This window comes from Ochotona curzoniae, unplaced genomic scaffold (genome assembly GCF_017591425.1).
Source record: "Ochotona curzoniae isolate NIBS_2020 unplaced genomic scaffold, NIBS_Ocur_1.0 scaffold_4701, whole genome shotgun sequence".
Taxonomy (NCBI): Eukaryota; Metazoa; Chordata; class Mammalia; order Lagomorpha; family Ochotonidae; genus Ochotona; species Ochotona curzoniae.
The window spans coordinates 80,606,263-80,627,435 of NW_024467122.1; the positions used below are offsets into that span (position 1 = coordinate 80,606,263).

Here is a 21,173-nt window from a genome sequence, read left to right on the forward strand (position 1 = left end):
GTTAGGTTAATAAGACACTTGGGGAAACACTGCTTTGTTTTATCTCCCAATGTTTGTAATGCAGAAGAAATTGAGATAAGATCATACACTAATGTTGCCTAATGAAAATCTTTTTAAAAATATTTATTTATTCTAATTGGAAAGGAAGATATACAGAGAGGAGGAGAGACAGAGAAGATCTTCTGTCTGCTGGTTTACTCCCCAAGTGGCCTCAACGGCTAGAGCTGAGCTGATCTGAAGCCAGGAGCCTGGAGCTTCTCCCGGGTCTCCTGCGTAGGTACAGGGTACCAAGGCTTTGGGTCATCCTCTACTGATTTCCTAGGCCACAAGCAGGGAGCTAGATGGGAAGCAGGGCCCATATAATGTCCCACCACATGCAAGGTCAAGGACTTTAGCCATTAGGTTACCGTGCCAGGCCTGACTAACAGAAATCTCCAAGGAATGAACCTTAAGACCTCACACACCTACTGAAAATCACTGTACATTCCTTGCGACCATCATGAAATTCTGGTGTAGGCAGATAGTTTAGAATATAAGTCCCAATATATTATGCAAAGGGCATATAGTAAGCGAACAGTAAAGTTTTCCTTGTGATCTGCTTCTTTATAAAAGAATGGGGCTTGGCATGAGGACCAGTGGCTAAACTCTCATACTGCAAGTGCCAGAATCCCAATGGGTTCCGATTTGTGTCCCATTTGCTCCACTTCCCATTCAGCTCCCTGCTTGTGGCCTGGGAAAGCACTGGAGGACAGCCTAAAGTCTCGGGACCCTGCATTTCCATGGCTCTTGGCTTCAGACTGGCTCAGCACTGGCTGTTGCAGTCATTTAGTGAGTGAACCAGTGGATGGAAGATTTTTTTGTCTCTGTTCTGTCTGTCTGTAAATCTGATCTGCCTTTCCAACAAAAATAAATAAATCTTAAAAAAAGAAGAGAGAGAGAGGAAAAAAAACAAATATAAAAGAATGGGGAATAGCTAATCAGCTGTTCGACTCTAATACCTGTTCCAGCCGGAAGCTGGTGTCCAGGCAGGGTTGAGCTCTCACATCCCTTCTCTCGTGCCGAAGCCCATGCAAAGCCTGGTATTCAGCACTGCCTTTTCCTTACAGCACACGCCTCCCGCTGCACGTGACTGGTGAGGACTGAGCTCCCTTAAAGGTGTTTCGAGGCATTTCTCCTACAGTATTGATCCAATTGGCTTGCCTTTCTGCAAGCTCCCTTATTTCCAAGCACCCTAGCCGATCTCAGAATGATTTTTCCTTCAGATAACTGGACAGAGGAAAAACAAGAAAGGAGATGAGAAACAAGGCAGAAGAATGCTTCAGCAACACACGTCACTGGTTTCCAATGGTTTACGGCATCCTTGCTACTGCCATGTTCATGGCAGTGCACGCGCCCCACCTCCCTCCCAACTTCAGGGAGGAGAGCCTGAGGAAATGGCGTGAAACTTACAAGAGGAAGAGAGATCAGATGCCACTGGGCCTGCTCACAAAGAGCAAGGATCTGAAAGCAGAGGGGCTGTGGCCCTGGCAGGCACTGCTGCATGATCGGCTCAGGTCCCCTGCAGAGACATGTTCCAGGCCGCCAGCCTCCACCCAGGTCTTGCCAATGATGGGGACCGTCCTTCCCTGAGGGCTGCTCGATCTAAGCCTGAAGTCTGGGACACCTCAATGGCTACGCGCATTATCCACCCCGGGCATCTTTTCACCGGAGTATCTCTTGAATGTGGCCCTGGTTGTGCCTTCCACTGTCTGAGTCAAGGCCTCCCTTTCTCAACCCTTCACACACACCTGCAAGAGGATCCAACCACCAGGCTTCCCATCCATGAATAATCCATCCTCAGTGGCAGCCCGCAAAGGAGAAGTTTTGAAATAGAAATCGAATCATGCTATTCCCCCGCTTAAAACCCTTTGAACGTCGCCCATCACTAACAGAACAAAGTCTAACCGTTTAGCTGAAACGTATGCTAATTTCCTACTGCATCTTTCAGCAACACTAAGCGGTGGTGGTGCCCAGGTACAGTCAGCTCCTCCACATCGCCCCAGTTTTGCTCACATGACTACCTCTTGGTGGAAACTCTGTCCGCCAGTGAAATCATTTACGAATGATCTCCACAAAGGCATCTACACACAATTTCTGTTTTATAACGTGTTACATGCTTACTGTATCGAACATACTCTACTGAAATGATCAAGTTCACCATTTTCTCCCCAGGTGAGAGAAGGCCGTAAAGCCAGGACCCCATCAGCACCCCTGGTCTGTGGTAATATTACTTGATGACTCCAGAGGCTCAACTTTTGCTCCATGGATATTTTTTCTTCAATCAAACTGTCAGTCCAGGACAATGGAACATATGATGAGGGTCCAAGAAGCACAAGTTTCCACACCTTTTATGTGACATCAGCACTCACCTAAATTGCTGTATGTGGCACAGCAGGAGCTCGCGTCCAGGGGATCCGCGGCATCTTCCTTTTCCTCTTCTTTTTCCAGTTCGGGCACGGCCAATGCTGGGGAGCCGGAAGTGGCGTCCCTGCCATCCTGCTTCCCAACGACTGTTCTTGGATCCCGAGGAGAAAAGTCTTCTGTCGCCTCATGGGTCACGTGACTAAAAACAAATCAGACCATCTGTCATCCTGGGAGTCAAGATTTTCTGTCAACATTTTGATTTATGGAATGTATCAGTCACTGGTTCTATACTCACAGCTTTGGGTCATAAACCCCAGTTCACTTTTGTGAATACCAAAGGGTCCTTGTACCTACCTTGGTCCTTACATGCAGGAGGCATGAATGCTGTAGGAAGGCAAAGAGCTGGGACAGGGTGGGGTGGGGGAGAAGGTTTAAGAATGACAGGCAAGGAGGAGAACAATTCTTTTAGGTCAGTGGTAGCAGTGCTGGTGGCAGAGGGAGTTGAATGTTGAATGGGTTAAAGACAGATCTACTTAAGTACTTAGTATTTAGCAAATGTACTGTCCTATGGAACTCTAATGCTTCAGCAAATAGGAATCTCTTCACTATATAGTGTTTACTCTACTTAGTATATTTTCTACACGCTAAGGTGTTTAGTAGAGGATTAGGAATAAAGCCCAGATTAGACCATCTGCATAAGGAGGCCAAGCAACATTTTGGGCCAGAAAGGTCTTCCTACCAGTGGGAAAGGGCACTGACCTGGGCCCACCTACACACAGGCAGAAGGGAGGGTGAGTGCAAAAGCAGCACTGCATTCAGATTAACCTTATCAATTCATACGAATGCGAAGCAGCCGGCAGCTGCACACCAGTGTCTGATCAATCCTGCTTTACCCTTGCCTGCTTGCTTGCCTTTTCTCATCCCGCTCTGCAACCTGCCTGAGTGATGGCATTTTTTTTTTTCTGCTATGAAGTACATGGGGATTGGAAGGGTTATTGGATGTTGGTGGAGAAAACTGGCCTTATTAGAAAACCTAAGCGGGCTGACCAATGGAATACATTCAAAATCAGCATCTTGAAAGGGTTTCCTGTCCACTGGAAAGCATTCTCAGGCCACCACACATCTAACAGCTCTTCTTCTGAAGTTTTTTTTTTTTTTTAAAGATTTATTTATTTTTATTACAAAGTCAGATATACAGAGAGGAGGAGAGATAGAGAGGAAGATCCTCCATCTGATGATTCACTCCCCAAGTGACCACAACGGCTGAAGCTGTGCTGATCTGGAGCCAGGAGCCGGGAACTTCCTCCAGGTCTCCCATGCGGGTGCAGGGTCCCAAAGCATTGGGCTGTCCTCGACTGCTTTCCCAGGCCACAAGCAGGGAGCTGGATGGGAAGCGGAGCTGCCGGGATTAGAACTGGCGCCCATATGGGATCCTGGTGCATTCAAGGTGAGAACTTTAGCTTCTAGGCCACCATGCCGGGCCCTTGTTCTGAGTTTTGTGATGAAGGAAAGAGGGAAGGAAGGAGAGAAGGATAGCAAGAAGGAAGGAAGAAAACAGAAATAAAGAACATCTTGGGCCATCGTGATGGCTCAATTGACTATCCTCCCTCTGCAAGTGCCAGATCCCATATGGGTGCCAGTTTGTGTCCCAGCTGCTCCATTTTGCATCCATCTCCCTGCTTGTGGCCTGGGAAAGCAGCGGAGGACAGCCCAAGGCCTTGGGATTCTGCACCCACGTGGGAGACCCTGAAGCTGGTCTTGCTTTGGATCAGCTCATCTCTGGAAATTTGTGGCCATTTGGAAAGTGAACTAGCAGATGAAAGATCTTTCTGTCTCGCCTTCTCTTTGCAACCCTATCTTTACAATAAAAACAAATCAATCTTAACAAGAGAGAAAGGGAAGATCTTATATGTGATTACATACTATTTCTGGCTTTCTCAATAGGTAGTGAGTCATGGCAACATTTACAAGTTACATTAAGAAATGAACTCTGGGGCCTGGCACAATGGCCTGGTGGTTAAATTCTTGCCTTGCATGTGCTAGGATTCTATGTGAGCACTGGTTTGTGTCCCAGCTGGTACACTTTCCATCCAGCTTCCTCTAGCGACCTGGGAAGGCATAAAGGATGGTTCAAGCCCCTGTCACCCTGCACCCACATGGGAGACTGGCTCCTGGCTTTGGATTGGCTCAGCTCCAGCCATTGCAGCCATTTGGGGAGTGAACCAGCAGACAGAAGCTCTTTCTCTCTGTCTTCCCTTCTCTCTATAAGTCTGACTTTCCAATAAAAATAAATACATCTTAAGCAGAAAATAGAGGGATTCTTTTGGACGGGATATCACCTGTGAATGTCATATCTGAAGAAGGAGTGGCTTTTAACTCTTTCATTGTGGAAATTACGCATATGACGGAACAGAAAGGGACAACCCTGGAATCTGCCAGATATACAACTTCAAAAATATATGCAATTTTTTTTTTTCAAAGCTGGCAAGAGCCAGAGGTCCTGCTATCTGCAGAGTGATCAGTGAGCTGGAAATTCCATTATGGGATAAAACGAGGAGGGTGGGGCTCACTCCATTGGCAGTGAATAGGGGTGAGTCTGGGTGGAGGTGACTAGTGCAGGGAAGTGTCTCGCCTCCTCTCAGTGTGCTGTCTGGCGGCATCCACTGAGGAGAGGGACGCCACACAAAGCCAGGGTCTCAAAATCACAGAGCATCATAACAATCAAGGCGCTGACAGGGCTCTGCTCCCACACTAAAACCAGCACAGAAAAGTGACACTCCCAGATGCCATCAAGTGTTAAGACGGTACACCACCAAGAAGCCGTCAACAGACTTAAGCAGAGGAAACAAGTTCTTTGCTGGGCAAAAGTTAATACAAAATCATGTCTAGGGCCAGCATTGTGGCATAGCAGGTAAAGCTTATCCCTGCAATGTCAGCTGTCCCAGCTGGTCTGTTTCTGACCCAAGTTTTTGCTAATGGCCTGGCCCACTGGCTGTTGCAGCCATATTGGGGAGGGAACCAATGGATGGAAGATCTCTCTCTCGCTCTCCCCCTTCCTGTCTGTAATCCTGACTCTCAAATAAATAAATCTTAAAAAATATATTAACATGCCTACATGATTTTTGTTTTCAGAGCAGGAAATAAATAAAGTGGTTTAAAAATCCTCATCTTCCAGGCAGAGGTTCTACAGTCGGCTTTAGAGGTTTCCCCACAAGCCTTTGGGACTCCTAAGCTCTGCCCTCTTTCTTTCCCTCCCCAGGTTCCTCCTGGTTGTTGCTGAAAGCAAGCTTTCCTCCTCCTGGCTAGAGAGGCTCAGCAGAGGGCTCGGCCCTGGTTCTGCACCTGCCCAGCTGCTTTTCTCCCAGCAATGGGGCTCTGTACAGCGGAGCTCAGCCATGGTGAAACGCGCAGAGGGGTCGGCTCCTTCTGTGAACCTGGGCCTGTTCCATATACAAGAGATATGGCGCTGGAGTCTGCAAAGGTTTTGCCAAACAGAACACGGATGCTAAACAGCACAAGACATCAAAAGACTCACCCACTGTACTCACTCACACAATTCCCCATTCAAGGGTATTCTCACAGGGCCGTCTCAGGTCGGCTGTTCATATCCTGAGTCCACGGAGGGCTGGAGAGCCATGGGCTGGGCAATCTGTGAGAAGAGGCCCGGCTCCCACACCACTGTATCACCCACTGCACCTTGACCTTTACCTTAGGGGTTTGGTCTGGGAAGGATGCCAAATTACCTCTTGGGGAGGGAAGCAGAGGGAGAGGCAATCTGGTTAACTCTTTGGGGATCCAAGAGGTGGAGGGTGGAGGCTGTACTGTAGACAAGGCTTGATTTTCATAAGCACATTTGAAGTAAGTGCGCTGGTATGATAAACCACCCATTAAAAAATAATTGTCAGCTATGAAGAACTATGCAAATAAGGTTGATGAAAGTAAGATGACATGGGTTTGCAAATGGATGCTGAAATGTTTAATCTGCACCTACAGTGGAAAGCGGTGCCTGAAAGGAGCTAAGAATTTTTTTAAAAAACGCATCGGTGTGTCATGTCTTCATGCTTGAGGGAAGAACAGCTCTTTGTGTGATTAAAATGGGGACAGAAAGGCAAAAGGGAGGAAGCTCCAAGAGTTCAAGCTTGGGGACAGTAACATGCTCTCAGAGCCGTGAATGAATTGTGAATGGCATTAGAGAAGGTAGTGTCATTCACTGTATATAAATAACATAAATGCACAAGTCATACGGGAAGAAAGTAAAAGGTTATCCTAGCATTAGATTGTTAATTTTATAAGGGAACTAGCATTAGGCATATTAATAAGGGAATTCAATTTTTGTCCAATGGTTTATTTCAAAGTTGGACATAAAATCAGAAAACACCAAGATGTTCCTTTTGGATACAGGCCGTGTCTCTAAACGACATGCTTCACCATCAGCATTTCCCTAGCCAGGGGTTAGTGCAACACACAAGGCAGGAAAACGGAATCAGAACCTGAGTTCTCTCTGTGACCTTGACCTTCTCAACAAAATGATGACGCCATCAGGAAGGCTATAATGCAGAAAAATGAAAAAATTCCCAATTTCCCCATTCCGTTCATGAGATAGACGGTAAAACTTATTTAAATGAAAATTACAATAAATCTGGAAGAATTTATGAAAAACAAACTTCCAGCACAAGTTTTGGAAATAACAAACAATGACAGGGGCAGCCAATTTTGTTTTTTAAAGAGTACAGTACTCATTTCTATCGTATAACTGCCAAGTGCTAAATGGATCACAAAGAGACAGCTACAGCACTTCCATTTCTGCTATTTGCATTCGTGATGAAATAATCCTTGACTCTGAAATGCGACATAGAAAGCTCACAACTAGACGGTTGCTATCCAGGCCGTCCTTTGGTCGGGTGAAGACTTGCCCCTGGCTTCCTGCTGAGGTACACTCAGGGAGGTAGCAGGTGATGGCACCCGTGCTTGGTTCCCAACTCACTTTCTGGAGAGTGAATCTGTGGATGGAAGCTCTCTTTGCCTTCTTCTACTTTATTAATTATTATTATTGTTTTTTAAATTTTAAATTATTTTACTTGGAAGGCAGAGTTAAAGGAGGAAAAGGCAGAGAGTGAATGATCTTGCATCTGCTAGTTTACGGCTCAAATGGCTGCAAGAAGAGGAGCCGAGCTGATCCAAAACCAGGAGCCAGGTCTCCCATACGAGTGCAGGGTCCCAAGGCTTTGGGCCGTCCTCCACTGCTTTCCCAGGCCACAAGCAGGGAGCTGGATGGGAAATGGAGCAGCTAGGACTCAAACCAGCACCCATATGGTATGCCAGCGCTGCAGGAGGCATAACTCCTATACCATGGTGATGGTGTCTCTCTCTGCCTTTCAAATAGACAAATATATCAAGGTGGCTAAGCACAAATAGGGTAGTTTAGGTGATACAAAACAAGAACAAAAATAGAATTGGTTTTGTAAGCATTTGAAAAAAAAATGTATCTGAACATGTACAGAAGTTTTTGCTTGTTATTTTCCCTTAGACATTACAGTTTGACAGCTATTCAAACAGCAGCTCTGCTGTATGGTGGTGTCAGAGGTAAATCAAAGATGAGTCAAAATATATGGGAGGATATGTGTAGGTTATATGCAAATTCCACATCATCAAACATTTATTTTTAAAAAATTTATTTGAGAGGCAGAGAGACAGACAAGGCAGGGCTCTCTTCTGCTCTTCCATTCCCTGAAAGACCACAAATGACGGGGACTGTGCCAGGGCCAGTGCTGGCAGCTGGAAACACTGTCCAGGCCTCCCTCGTGGCAGGCAGGGTCTTGATGACTCGAGCCAGCCCTGCTGATACCTTGGACCTGCACTGGTAGCGACTGGAGTCAGGAGAAGAGCCAGAAACTAAACCCAGGCACTCCGACTTGGCACGTGCTCCCCATGGCACCATGTGCAGGGATCTGAGCACGCTGGAATTTTGGTTATCTAATACTCCACGGATATCAGGAGACTTCAAACTCCTCCGCCAACTTTTCTTAATGACCGATTTTAAACTGAGATTCAGTGTGTCTGACCTGACACTTAAAAAAAAAAAAATCATGTCATAATCTCCACAAAGACAATTCAGTTTTTTGAACTTGCAGAATGGATGTGAGATGTTCAAAGGAAACAGTAACATTGTTACAGATTTGTCTGTTACATAAACGAATCCCTTGGAAGGTTCTATCTCATCAGTCTGCAATATTCATACATAATTCAAAACTGCAGAAGCAATCTCCTGTGGGAAGCTTGCTTGGCTTACCCAGGTGGTAGGATTAATCATTATACCATCAAATGAAATAATCCTTCTTTTTTTTTTTCCTTGTAAATTCGTTCAAGACAGATTTTTGTAAAAATTCTGTTCAATGTCTGAATGTACTTTTTTTTAAAAAGGCAAATCAAATTTCACATTAGAACAGATTAAAGACCTTTATGTATCCAAGTATTTGCACATTTTCAGTTCAACTTTATCTCCAAGTTCAGCCACCTTCATTCAGCTTCAGAGGGAGAGTAAACGAAAAAAATCAAGACTTTCTAGAAACCATCTGCTGTTGCAGCACATGGTATTCTAAGTCGCTGCACGCTGACAGCTTTCTGCAGCACTACGACTCTCTTCGGCTGTCCAACAAACACATGCGTGATTTCTGAAACCTCTTTGCTCCCTAAAAAGCCAGACCAAAGCCGATGTGAAACAAAATTTCATGGTTTTGTTGTTGCCTGCGTTGTGGGGCAGAGAACCTTGGCAGAAGTGAGATCAGCAACCACACAGGAGGAGGAATTCTCCAAGTCATCAAATCCCACACCTTGGGGATCTGTTGGCAGGGAGGAAGCTCCAATTCCTCTCCCTAACCCCTTGGCCTCCCACTCGGTCTTCATCTCTGTATCACAAGCTCCCTCCCACCCCCACCAGGAACCTGGCATTTCCTAATCCTGCTTTCTCAGTCTTGATTCTGATCCTGACTTGGCATTCCAAGACAGGAAAGTGCTGTGTCTTGTGGCCACTATCTAGGGGCTCCCAGTAACCGCTAAGCCTCCTGTCGCCTGCAGCCATGAACAGCACATCTCTTCTCCTGAACTGAGATTAACCTTTAGCAGAGGTGCGCTGTGTTCCCGCTAATGTGTCCCATGGAGTCTGGTCCAACAATGGCAGATCCTGCAGGCATGTAGATGCGGTCAGGTCTTGGTGCGGGGAAGGCTGGCAGCCATGAGCAAGGCCTAGGATGCACTAAAATTTTTGGATGCTGCAGATCCAGATTTTTTCCTCCCTTCCTTTTTGCCTTAAACAGATGTGAATGGCAAATTAAAAGTGTCTTCATGGTACCAGATTGCATGGCAGGCAAGTAGATAAAAAAAAATGCAGGCCGCTGTAAATCACTGTCACCCTTGGAATGCTAAGAAAAATCACGGTTTAGAAACCCTATGCAATACCAAGTCAGAATGGCATCTGTGCAAATGAATAGAAAAAGTAATTGATTTTGGAGAAGGGTGATCGAAAGAGGCTGTCGTCTTCAACAGCGGTGCCACGGCCCCTTAGTGTTGCCCTTTCAGGCCTGGCTCCCTTTGAAGGATGGATCTGGACAAGTGGGCTGGCTGGCAGGAGACAGGCCCCTTGATTCTCCACAACAGGACCAGTTCCCCTGGGCGCCCGCACAGCACCTTCCTTCCCTCACCCTTACAGTTAGAGCCGGAGAGTGCCGAGATGAGATGCACAGGCTGAACTCTTCTCCCGACTGCATGCTCCCCGAGGGAACAGATGTGGGCTGAGCCTGGGACCTCAGAGTCCTTGAACACACTCCTACTCAACCCCACACAAGCTGTGCACGCTTCCCCTTGGTTCTTAAAAACACCTCGTGATACTGTGAAAATACACGTGGGGTTCCCACTTCCTATCTCTTCGCGATCATTGCCCCAAGTCTCTTTCTGAACTAATGAGGTGACTGATGCTGTGGCTTCAGGATGGGAACTGATCTCCGGCAAGACCAGGGCATGGTTAAGAGGGCTGGGACTCTGCAGAGGGAAAGCTAAGATATCCACAATGGCTAAGAATTCATTTGCGCATATGCAATGAAGCCTCCCTAAAAACCTAAAAGGATGGGGGTAGGAGAGCTGCTGGACAGGCAGAGGGGCTTGGAGGGTCACACGCATGGATGCCCCGTATCTCTTCCCAGCCAGGCAGGTGCATTGTGCATCTCTTCATTCATCTGCATCCTCTGTGACATCCTGTACCACAGACTACTGGTAAACACAAGTTCTCTGAGCTCTGTGAGACCCCGAGGGAGTTGTCGGGGATGCCGTATAGGGTGGTTGGGTCAGATGCACCCGGCAGAACCGCCTAGGGCTTACATCTGGCATCTAAAGAGCCTGCAGGGGACACAGCCCTCACTCTGTGGCATCTGACATTCTCTATAGGCAGTGTTAGCGCTGAATGGGATGGAACGATACCCAGCTGGTGTCCCAGGCAGAAATGACAGCTTGTGGCTGCCGAGGGGAAGCAGCTATGTGCTACAGTGAGGTCCCCAAAGTCTTCTTTTTGGCAGTGGTGGGGACAAGTCAGGCGGGAGCAGTAGTGTTCCGCGTTGTACATTGGAGGACACTGAGGTGCCCTGAAGGTGTGTGGGTACGTGGGGGGGCGAAACCAGGATCTGACCAGTGCCAGCCCACTCCAGCTGCATGGTCTTCTCACTGTACTAGCACAAGGGCAGATGGTGGAGGGGCAGAGGCAAAACAGCCTGAAAATGTGAGGCACTAATGATTACTCCTGCATTCTCCATTTGAAAAATCCTAAACAAATAAACCACAGAGGTTATGATTTATATCGTGAAGGGCTTTCTTCGAGCTGCTCTAAGTGTAGAATGATTATGTTTATAGATATTTGGTTTCCTAATAATAATCACCACTATTGCTTCCTCAGTATTTACCAAGTGGCTAGGCACTGTGCATAAATACATATATTCCAACAACGACACCGAGTAAGGCTTGCTGTTCCCAGAACAGCAGTAATAACCGTAGCCAAAACTTACACGGTGCTTATTATATGCCCATTTTAAGACACATTTCTGAAAAGTGGCTCAGCTGACATTTTAGGCCAGAGTCACACCAGTCGTTCTGGCCTGGATCTACCACGGGTGGTACAGGGGCCTGTGAAATCATTTCTTCTGGTCCTGCCAGGGCAAACTGCAGGGTGGGCTTGCAATTCAAGAAATCTGCAGCAGGCTAATTTTTAAAGTTAATCATAATGTTGCTTGTTCCTTGAATGATGTTATGATTACCAAAATGGCCGCTGGCAGACAAGAAAAGGTATCCTACCCATGCCTAGTCCCATCCCCGCCCCTGCCCAGCTGTGACAAGCAAAAGGTATCTCCAGAAATCGTGTCCCTAGAGGGAGGACAGGAAATCTCATTCCTCTGTACCAGTCCTTTCTACAAATTCCTTTATGTTTCATAACATCCTACTAGGCAGGCTATGATCTATGTACAAATGAAGAAATGATGGCCCAGAGAGGTTTGGAATTTGCTTCAGGTACCAGCTTGTAAATGGTGCAGCTGAGATTCCAAGCTGCAGGTTCGCTGCACCGTGTGTCCTCTAAGCAGAAACACGAGCCTGCCTCGGTTCCCAGAGCAGGAAACAGATCTGCAAGAGCTCGAGGAACCTGTCCAGGGTGACAGCTCATGAGCGGCAGGTGCAGGATTCAAACTCAGGTCCGAGTGACTCCAAAATTCTAAAACACTCTCTCAAAGGTTCTCAAGTGTTAAACATATCCAGCAACGACCCGGGGAGCCTGTAAAAGATGTAGCTTCTCAGCTTCTGGCTGCAGGGACTGACTCTGCAGTTTCGGGGAACGGTTCAAGGGTCTGCATTTACACGCTGAGGGATTCTGGACCACGCTCCGAGAACTGACTGTCCCCTCCAGAAACAACAGCACAACAGGCACAGGAGGAGGAAGGTGTGACTTAGCAGAAAAGTTTTCACTAAAGGAGCATCATTGCTCAGAGAGACAGAAGCTGAAAGGGGAAAATAACTTAACTGGTCACAGACGAAGAAGTCACAAATAAGCCAAGCCTTCCACCATGTAGGTCTGTTACTTTTAGCAACAGAGGACAGAGTGGGCACATATAGACCCACGTGAGGAGCCCGATGCCCTGCTCCTGCCATCCATGCCGTCCTTGGACTCCTCTGCCCACAGCACCCACTGTGGTCATCCGGGCTCCCCTTACCAGCTTACAAGTACCTGCCCAGTAACCTAGGCTACTTCAAAAAGTTTGTGGAAAAACAGAATTAAAAGAGAAGTTTGTTTTTGGTGCAAAAAGAGAGAAATTCATGCATGATTTTCTCATACTACACATTTTTCATGCACGAGCCCTGAGGACACATGCAAGGATTTCGACATTTTTGTTCCAAAAATATGTGTACCTTTCAGCCCCATTTTCCATGACCTTTTTGAAGTGCCTTAGCGTGCTTCCATCCTATTCCAAGCTTTCCCAGACGAGAGCCTCTGGCTGCAGCCCAGCTCGTCAGTCCCAAGCTCAGCCGGGTTCAGACTGCTCAGACTCCTCACGGCCCACAGGGCCTTTCTACCCCTAGAGGCTCGTCCTTCTCCAAGCTCCCTTGGGTGCTGAATAAATCAAACCAGGGGGTCATCACAGCAGTAAGGCATTGGAGAAAGTCGCCATGCCCTCTGTCCACACACGGCACCCAGTGGAATTTCTGTCTGCCTCCGTGGAGAATGGGACTGGGGCAGGTTCCAAACAATGGGGCTGGGAGAGCTCTACCCCCGAAGAAGTCAGGAACAGGACCTCTCTATGCACCCGAAATGGGGGGCGGGGAGCGGGGAGGGTGCTTCCCTTCTGTGCCAGGGGCTGACTGCTGAGGCTGTTTCACACCATGAAAACTAGAGTTGCAGGCAGGGGGCTGATTAGGGCGCCAATGCCATCTCACTTTCTTCTTAGGTGGGCTTCTCTTTCTTGCTATGAACAAATCATCATTGAGAGGTACCAGATGTGGATAAACTGCTTTCTCTGGAACCAGACCTTGAAACATAAACATCACCTGGTGACTCTAATCAATACTCTGCTGCAGTTACCGCTAAATGATCACTGACTGAGACCATGTCCTAGAGGCCTGAGGGCGGGCCTAGACATCAGAAATGCCATTTCAGCTCTGCAACTGATGCTACTCTGCCCCTGTCTCCCATCATTCATCTGTAGAATGGGTGCAGTGACATTTATGGGAGTATTTTTAATTACGACATTCACATAAAGCGCTTTTAAGAGTGAATAACCATGCCAAGATTGAGTGCTAACCACCATGTGACAGGTCTGTGGTGTTTGCTGGCTGCAGGAGTGCCTTCTTGAGCTCAGACTGCCTTGAATGCAACACGGATCACTTGGTTGCTGGGGCTCAGGTGGTAGCCCTGCACCTACGTGCCAAGCGTCTGGGGGAACGTCAGTGCTCTTCTGTGACTCCAAGTTTCCGACAAAGGATGTAAGGCCAACATTGCTGGGCCCACTGAAATAATAGGGGTGTGAGAGTTACACCCAAAGTTCTGGAATTTGACTTCAGATTCATTAGAAGGGATGAAAAGCAAATAAAACTGACTTAAATGGCCAACTGTCACTAGGTTCTTCACTTTGGAACATGCTCATCGTGAGCCTCTGGGCGGCCCATTTTACCTTTTGGGAGTTGTATCACCATCCAGAAGGAAGACAGGTGAGGTGTCTGGGTACCACCATGGGGACGCCCACTCCCACCCTGCCAGCATGGCTGAGTACCGCCCGAGGGACGCCCACTCCCACCCTGCCAGCATGGTACACAGAAACACAACCATTCTGCTTCCTTCTGTGATTAGGATGAAGTACGAAATCATCAATTTTCTCTAAAAGGGAATTAAAAAAAATCCTAACAGAAAGCACTACAAGAACTCATCACTATAAGAAACTCGAGGAGTAGTAAGTCGGCAAATGTCGATGTGATCTTTACAAATGCCCAGAGTTCACATGTTTGCTCAGAGCGAAGAATCATGTGTCCAGGAGAGCAGGCAGCTTGCCCCTTCCTCTCATTATGATTATATTTTCTTTCTAAGAAGTAGGAATTACATATCTTCTGAGTCCACTTCCATCCTAAGCCAGAAAAGCTGACTTTGATATTTTGCTATAAAAAAATTAGAGACAATGTAAATTTAGACAGAACTGAAGCAGGAATATGAAAATAGTTCAGGATTCTGAACTTTCCAGAAAGAAGGATATCACATATGGTTTAGGAAGCATTTGGACCTTTTTCTTTACTACAGATGTACACATACATACAAATTAAGAGAGCCCGGATGGTTGCTATAGTGAGTACCGGAACTTTCCTATATTTAGCTAGAATGGCCATAGGCCACTACTGTGCCTGACAATCCCTGACAAGTCTGATCTTACAGTTAATCCACGGGTCAGTGGCTTCCTCAGTGAGGGCCAGACAGTATACACAAGAGGCTCTGCAGCTCCTCCATTCTGCAGTGGGAGCAGCTACAGACAGCAGGTGCAAGATGAAGATGGGGCATTGCTTTTCGGCATAGCTACATTTACTCACACAGGTGACTAGCTGGCTGGATTTGGTTCAGGAGCCATGGTTGATGACTCCATTCTCTTGAGCCCTTGAATGGAGTAGAGTGGAGGACTGACATTGGGATTATGAAGGAATATTACAATATTACAATATGTTCTCTGGAGAGAGAATTTTACAGGAGAGTTTATTGCTAAGGGAGCCCGGGTGCACCCAGACACTGGGTGACATCTGGACAGGATCCGAGTTGTGCTAGAGAGTTGCATTCCTGAGATGCTTCTGAGAGTCCTGAAAATCCGGACTGAGAGGTGATCCCAGGGGACCTGCTGGAAGGCTTATTTAATTAAGAATAGTTATGGACACCTCTCTCATGGGTTGCAGCTCCCACCAGTGAGCAAGAGAACCAGGGCTGGGGGTAGACCTGATTAGACAGACAATAGTACCCACCAGCGTTAAGTGTGGGTTGGATAGTGAGGTTGGTTGGGCCGAAAAAGGCTGAAGCACCCATTAACGTGTACAAAAGCTGAATGGGATGCAGGATAGACTGGACCAGTCTGGTGTACATACTAGCATGTGCAGGAACCATGGCTGGGGGCAGGACTGGTGGGGGCTCCGATTGAGGGTTGCTCCGATTAGGCTGCAGTTTCCGCTGGTATATGTGAGGCCTGAGAATGTGGTGGGCACAGCTGGGCTGGGCCACAGCATCCATAGGTTTGTGTAAGAGATGGGGCTGGAGATAAAACTAACCCAGCAACTGCGACAACCTGTGTGTGTATAGGCTGATGCGGGTGATGCACTGAGCTGGACCCCACATCAGCTAGCACACGTGTCAGGTCTGAGGTCATCTCAGATGAGATTTCTTTGGGGACCTCCCCCAACTGAACCTCTACACTCAGAACTCCAACCACAGAGAGATTCGCAAGATCTGTAGTCTGACCTTGTAGTGCATTTGCCAGAACTGGGCCTCCTCAGTTGCTAAGAAAGTTGCAGTGGACGGCATGGCCAGATGCACATAGGGGAATGGCAGTCCACTGGGGCCTACAGAGGACATTTAGCAACATAGTAGAGGATGGAGGGCAGAACAAATTGGACAACTCTCCAGCCTAACATTGACAAGCAAGTATATGGCTGAATGGACTCCGAGATGGATGGTGTCAGTCAATGATTGGGGGGGATTTCCTCATCCTTGGAGCAATGAAATCAACAGCATTTCAGAACTATCAACACCACTTGAGCAGAACCCTCGGAGCATGCTCCACACCAGGGACCCTGGCATGATATCGGGTGACCGTACCCCATCCCCAGGAACTGATACGGTCAGGATGGTGGGGATGGCTTCTCTTCTCTCTTTCCCTCTTTCCCTGATACAGGAAGAAAATTGGAAACAAGGGTCTCATCCACTTGCCCCTAATCCTTGACCCTGTCCACCTTAATCAGGGGTCCACATGGGCATGCATCCTTCTCAACTATAAGCACTCCTGTATGGGATGTGAACATACCAAACAGTGGCTTAACGCACGTGGCTGACAGGAATCCAATCACTTGAGTCATTTTGCACTGCCTCCTTGGTACATTGGCAGGAAACTGGATAGGAAGCTGTGACCATCAGGGACAGGAATCTGTACTCTGACAAGAAATACGGGCATCCCAAGGGACAGCTCTACCTGCTGTGCCATAACACCCACCCCAGGACTCGGTATTTTAGATGTTTGGGGAGGAGGGAAAGAGAAGAATCAAGGATGACTCTGGTTTTCTGATCTGAGAAATGGGCTGTGAGCCATTCAACAAGAAGGGAAGACAAGATGGAATACATTTGCAGGGGAAATCAGGACTGCTGTTTTGGTTGCAGTTCATCTGAAATGTTCATCTGGACATGTGGGGATTGTGAGCGAATCATGCAGGTACGACCTCGGCTCTTGGATTGCTACCATTCATGCAGGAGATCTAGACAGAGGTTCTGGCTCCTGGCTTCAGTCTGTTCCAGCCCTGCTGTTGTAGGGTTTAATGGAAATGTTTCTTCTCTTTCTGTCTGCTTCTCAAGTAGTAGTAGTATCTAATAAAAATAAAGATTATATGGGGACAAAGCATCAAGCAAAATGGTGATCTTAAGCTCTGGTTTCCTAAGTGTAATTTTATAAAGAAATAAACTCCTAGGCCCAGCACAATAGCCTAGTGGCTGAAGTCTTCGCCTTACATGCACCAGGGATCCCATATAGCCGCGGGTTCTAATCCTGGCTGCTCTACTTTCCATCCAGCTCCCTGCATGCTGCATGGGAAAGCAGTCAGGGACAACCCAAAGCCTTGGGACCCTGCACCCACTTGGGAGAACTGGCTCCTGGCTTTGGATCAGCTCAGCACTAGCCATTGCAGCCACTTGGGGAGTGAATCAGTGGACTGAAGATCTTCCTCTCTGTCTCTCCTTCTTGCTGTAAATCTGACTTTCCAAGAAAAACAAACAAATCTTACAAAAAGAAATAAACTCTTGTTGCTAGATATCATACGAGATATTTTTTAGACATGATCTATTTGGTTCTTATATGTACAGTGTAGGACTTTATTATTTATTGTTCACACATAGGAAAACAGCTCAGGGAAGTAAACTCAAAAGCCAGTAATCAGTGACACATCCAGAATTCAAATCTTTGCCTCTCATGTTTCATTCTTTCCACTACGTACTATTATTCCCCATATAATGGATACCACAGCATTGAAGAGATAGGAGGAAGATATTCAAATTATGCTAACTTAAGAATTTTCAGCTGGCCTTAGCTTAGCTGACCCAAAGCCAGGAGCCAGGAGCTTATTTCAGGTCTCCCATGTGGGCACAGGAGCTCAAGGTCTTGAACCATCCTCTGCTGTTTCCCCAAGACATTAACAGGCAGCTGGAATGGAAGTGGGGCAGCTGGGGCTTGAATCAGTACTATGGGATGCCACCCTGCAGGCAGTAGCTTAACAAGCTGTGCCATGGTACTGGCCTGCTGTGTACTCTTAAAACTTGAGAGCCATAAGGACTCTTGTTTGTGTGAGTTCTGTTTAAAAACCAACATTCAGTATAGAAATATTTATATTAGAAAATAAAACTAGGGGCTGACACCATAGTGTAATAGGGGTCCGCGTCCCATGAATGAAGGGACAGCTTCACAACTCAAATTTAGCAAGCTGAACCAACTATTTATGGGAGTGCTCCCTGGAGACAGCCACTGCACTTGGGCATGCAGCACCAGTACTCTCATATATGGTTGCCACTTCATCACTCAGACTGTAAAATAACAGGTACTCAAGGGCTGAGATTTAATAAAATGTATCGCTTCACCAACAACATTCTTAAATGAAACTGGCTTTTCTTGCTATTAAAACTCCCAGCACAGCAGGGTGCCATCGGCTTTGGTTTGTGCCAAGGTGCAGGTGGTCCGCCTGTCATTGTTCTTGTACCAGCAGGGCGAATGTCAACACGGTGACAGATACAAACGCCTTAGTGTTATTATGAAAACAGAGATCTTTGTGTGGTCGCTATTGGATCTCCCAAGGACCACACTTTAAGAGTAACTAGAGAGTTTACATTTTTACCATTTTTAATTGATAGAAAACTATGTATTTATGGGCTGCAGGGTGATGTGTTAATACATGTGCATGTTGGGGAACGACTGAGTGGCACCAATTAATATCTCCATTACTTCATATGCTTATCACTCATGGTGTGAATGTTTAACAGCTCCTTGTAGCAATTTTGAAATATACACTATTATTAACTGTGGTGATAATACTAATATATGATTATAATAATTATATAACTACATGTTATATATATTATTACATATTATATGGTTATAATAATTAGCATAACGTGGCCAAGTTCCCTGACACTCAGTCCTCCGTCTAACGGAGAAGGCACACCTCGGGCAGCCACTCGTCTCCGCCCGCTTGCCAGCCTCTCCGGTGGCCACCACTCCCCTCTCTCCTACGAGCGTGACTTGCTCAGATCTACTGGATTGTTCACGATTGGTTGTTGGCCACGGTCACGGTCACTCTCTTCCCTGCGACTTTGCGCACATCGCTCCTTCTGCCTTCCTTGTTCTTCCCAACCAGCTGGCCAAATCGATCAGTCCTTGAACCTCTGGTATGGATCTCACCCCTGAGAAGCCCATTTAACCACCCTGCAGGCCGGTTCGGCTCTGATCACGCCAAGGGCTGAGGGGAGCTAACTTTTTGCAACGCCCAGGATCTGGCAAATGTCTGTGCCAAGCTGTCTACGTGCTCGGGGACTGGGGCAACTCCAAGTCCACCATTTCAACAGTGTCTTCCCCTGTTCGTCTCAGGCCTGACGGCACCTGCTCAGCTGATGTCTCCGGGAGTCATACAATCCCGGATTGGAAAGCTCTGCAAAGCTCTTCTCTTTGAGAGCCAGGGCTCTGGCCTCCAGTACAGCATGGTTCTATTGCACACGGTTTAGATTCGGAACCTCCATTTCTATTTCTTTCAGCCACAGCGTGGTAGTTTAATGAGCAAGCTGCTGTCAAGCTGGAAACACGGACACTGGCATTTGAGGGTAATTTTTTTTTTGTTTCTCTCAAAGTTGCTTCAAGTAAATATCCATGGTGTATCTAAGTAAATTGGTTAATTATTGAAAAAGTAAATGCTGTATCATTTTCAATGCATGTAAACATGTCTTCAACTTTCCATAAAAATTTTACAAAATATGTATTTGTGAACACTTCTTTTTCTACTTAGCCTGGGTCATGATCAAATGGGAGAATTCCAGCATGCCTTTAGAAGCAGCTCCATCGCTGTGCAACCTCTATGGACAACAGCCCCGGCATCCACCTTTACAATGGTGGGGACATCAGAGGTGCTGAAGGGGCACCTGGGGACAAGCAGTATCGGCATCAGAGTATGGGGTGTGGCAACTGCAAGTGCACCCTGGAACCTTGGGAGTGCAGGTTACGGGAGCCGGCAGCCCTCCAGATGACTGTGAAACTGGGGCCAAGTACCTGCCATTTGGATTCAAGAGTGTTACCTGTGAAAAATAGCTAAGTTGTAGAAGAACTGGTCCATGCACCACCAAATCTGTGATACAGAAAGTCTGGTTATAACGAAGGGTCAGCCGCGCCCCAGGCCTACGTTGCCCTCAGGCCCACCTATGGTGGGGTGTTGCCCAGGGTGAGACTTAGTCTCATTCCAGAAAACAGAGGCTAGCCTGGTATCTCGGCTCCGCCTGGCACGGTGTGGATGGACACACTAGAGCCATATGTACTTAATTAGGAGTTAAGTCACTTATTGATCTGCAAGAACCATCTGCCTGCCATTCCCTCCTAGGGAACTCCAACTGAGCGCTGCTCAGAATGCCTCCTTCTAAGTCAAACCGGAACCTGCAGTCCCCACATTTCAGCACTACTGGAGGACGACAGTCTATCAGAGAGTGCATTATCATGGAACACAACGTTCTGCTACAGGTGACAAGACCGATCTTCCCAGGAATACATTACCACCACTCTTGTTGTGTTGCTATTCCGTGGGTTTAAGTAAAATGGGAACTATATATTAAAAAAGAAAACTCACCTGAGTCTTTCTAGGAAAATCGAAAGTCTTAAGTGTTGACTTCATTCTAATTTACAATTTCCTATGGAAAAACTGGTGAGAGAACCTGCTCCATGGTTCAGCATGCTGCGTCTGGCAGAGAGCCGGCCAGGCCAGGCAGGGGAGGTGTACCGTGAGACAGGAGGGGGCAGTGAAGCTGGGACACAGGCTTGTTCACCATGCAGAGGGAGCATGAGGAAACCACCCTGTTCTGTCATAAACTGGGGGGAGCACTTCCATCTCTATTGGTAATGAATTTTGGTGTAGTAGAAAGATGGGGCCTGGCACAGTAGCCTAGCAGCTAAAGTCCTCGTCCTGCATGCGCCAGGATCCCATAGGAGCACCGGTTCTAATCCCAGCAGCCCCATTTCCTATCCAGCTCCCTGCTTGTGGCCTGGGAAAGCAGTAGAGGATGGCCCAAAGTGCAGGGGACCTGAACCTGTGTGGGAGACCTGGAAGAAGCTCCTGGATCCTGGCTTCATATCGGCTTAGCACCAGCTGTTGTGGTCGCTTGGCGAATCATTGGATGGAAGATCTTCCTCACTGTCTCTCCTCTCTGTGTATCTGACTTTCCAATGAAAGTTCTTTTTTAAAGAAGTGAGGAAGAAAAGTTCAGGCTTCCTAAG

The 21,173-nt window shown here is 47.1% G+C and overlaps 1 protein-coding gene across 3 annotated transcripts in view; it reads right to left on the bottom strand.

Moving 5' to 3' along the window:
- The window catches only part of PEAK1 (pseudopodium enriched atypical kinase 1), a 294,399-nt gene that overhangs the window by 34,580 nt on the left and 238,646 nt on the right, over positions 1-21,173 (bottom strand). For all 3 annotated transcript variants that reach the window (XM_040969691.1, XM_040969690.1, XM_040969692.1), the window contains one exon: positions 2,409-2,602. In XM_040969691.1, coding sequence (XP_040825625.1) covers positions 2,409-2,602 — 194 coding nt within the window. The remainder of the gene's footprint in view (positions 1-2,408; positions 2,603-21,173) is intronic.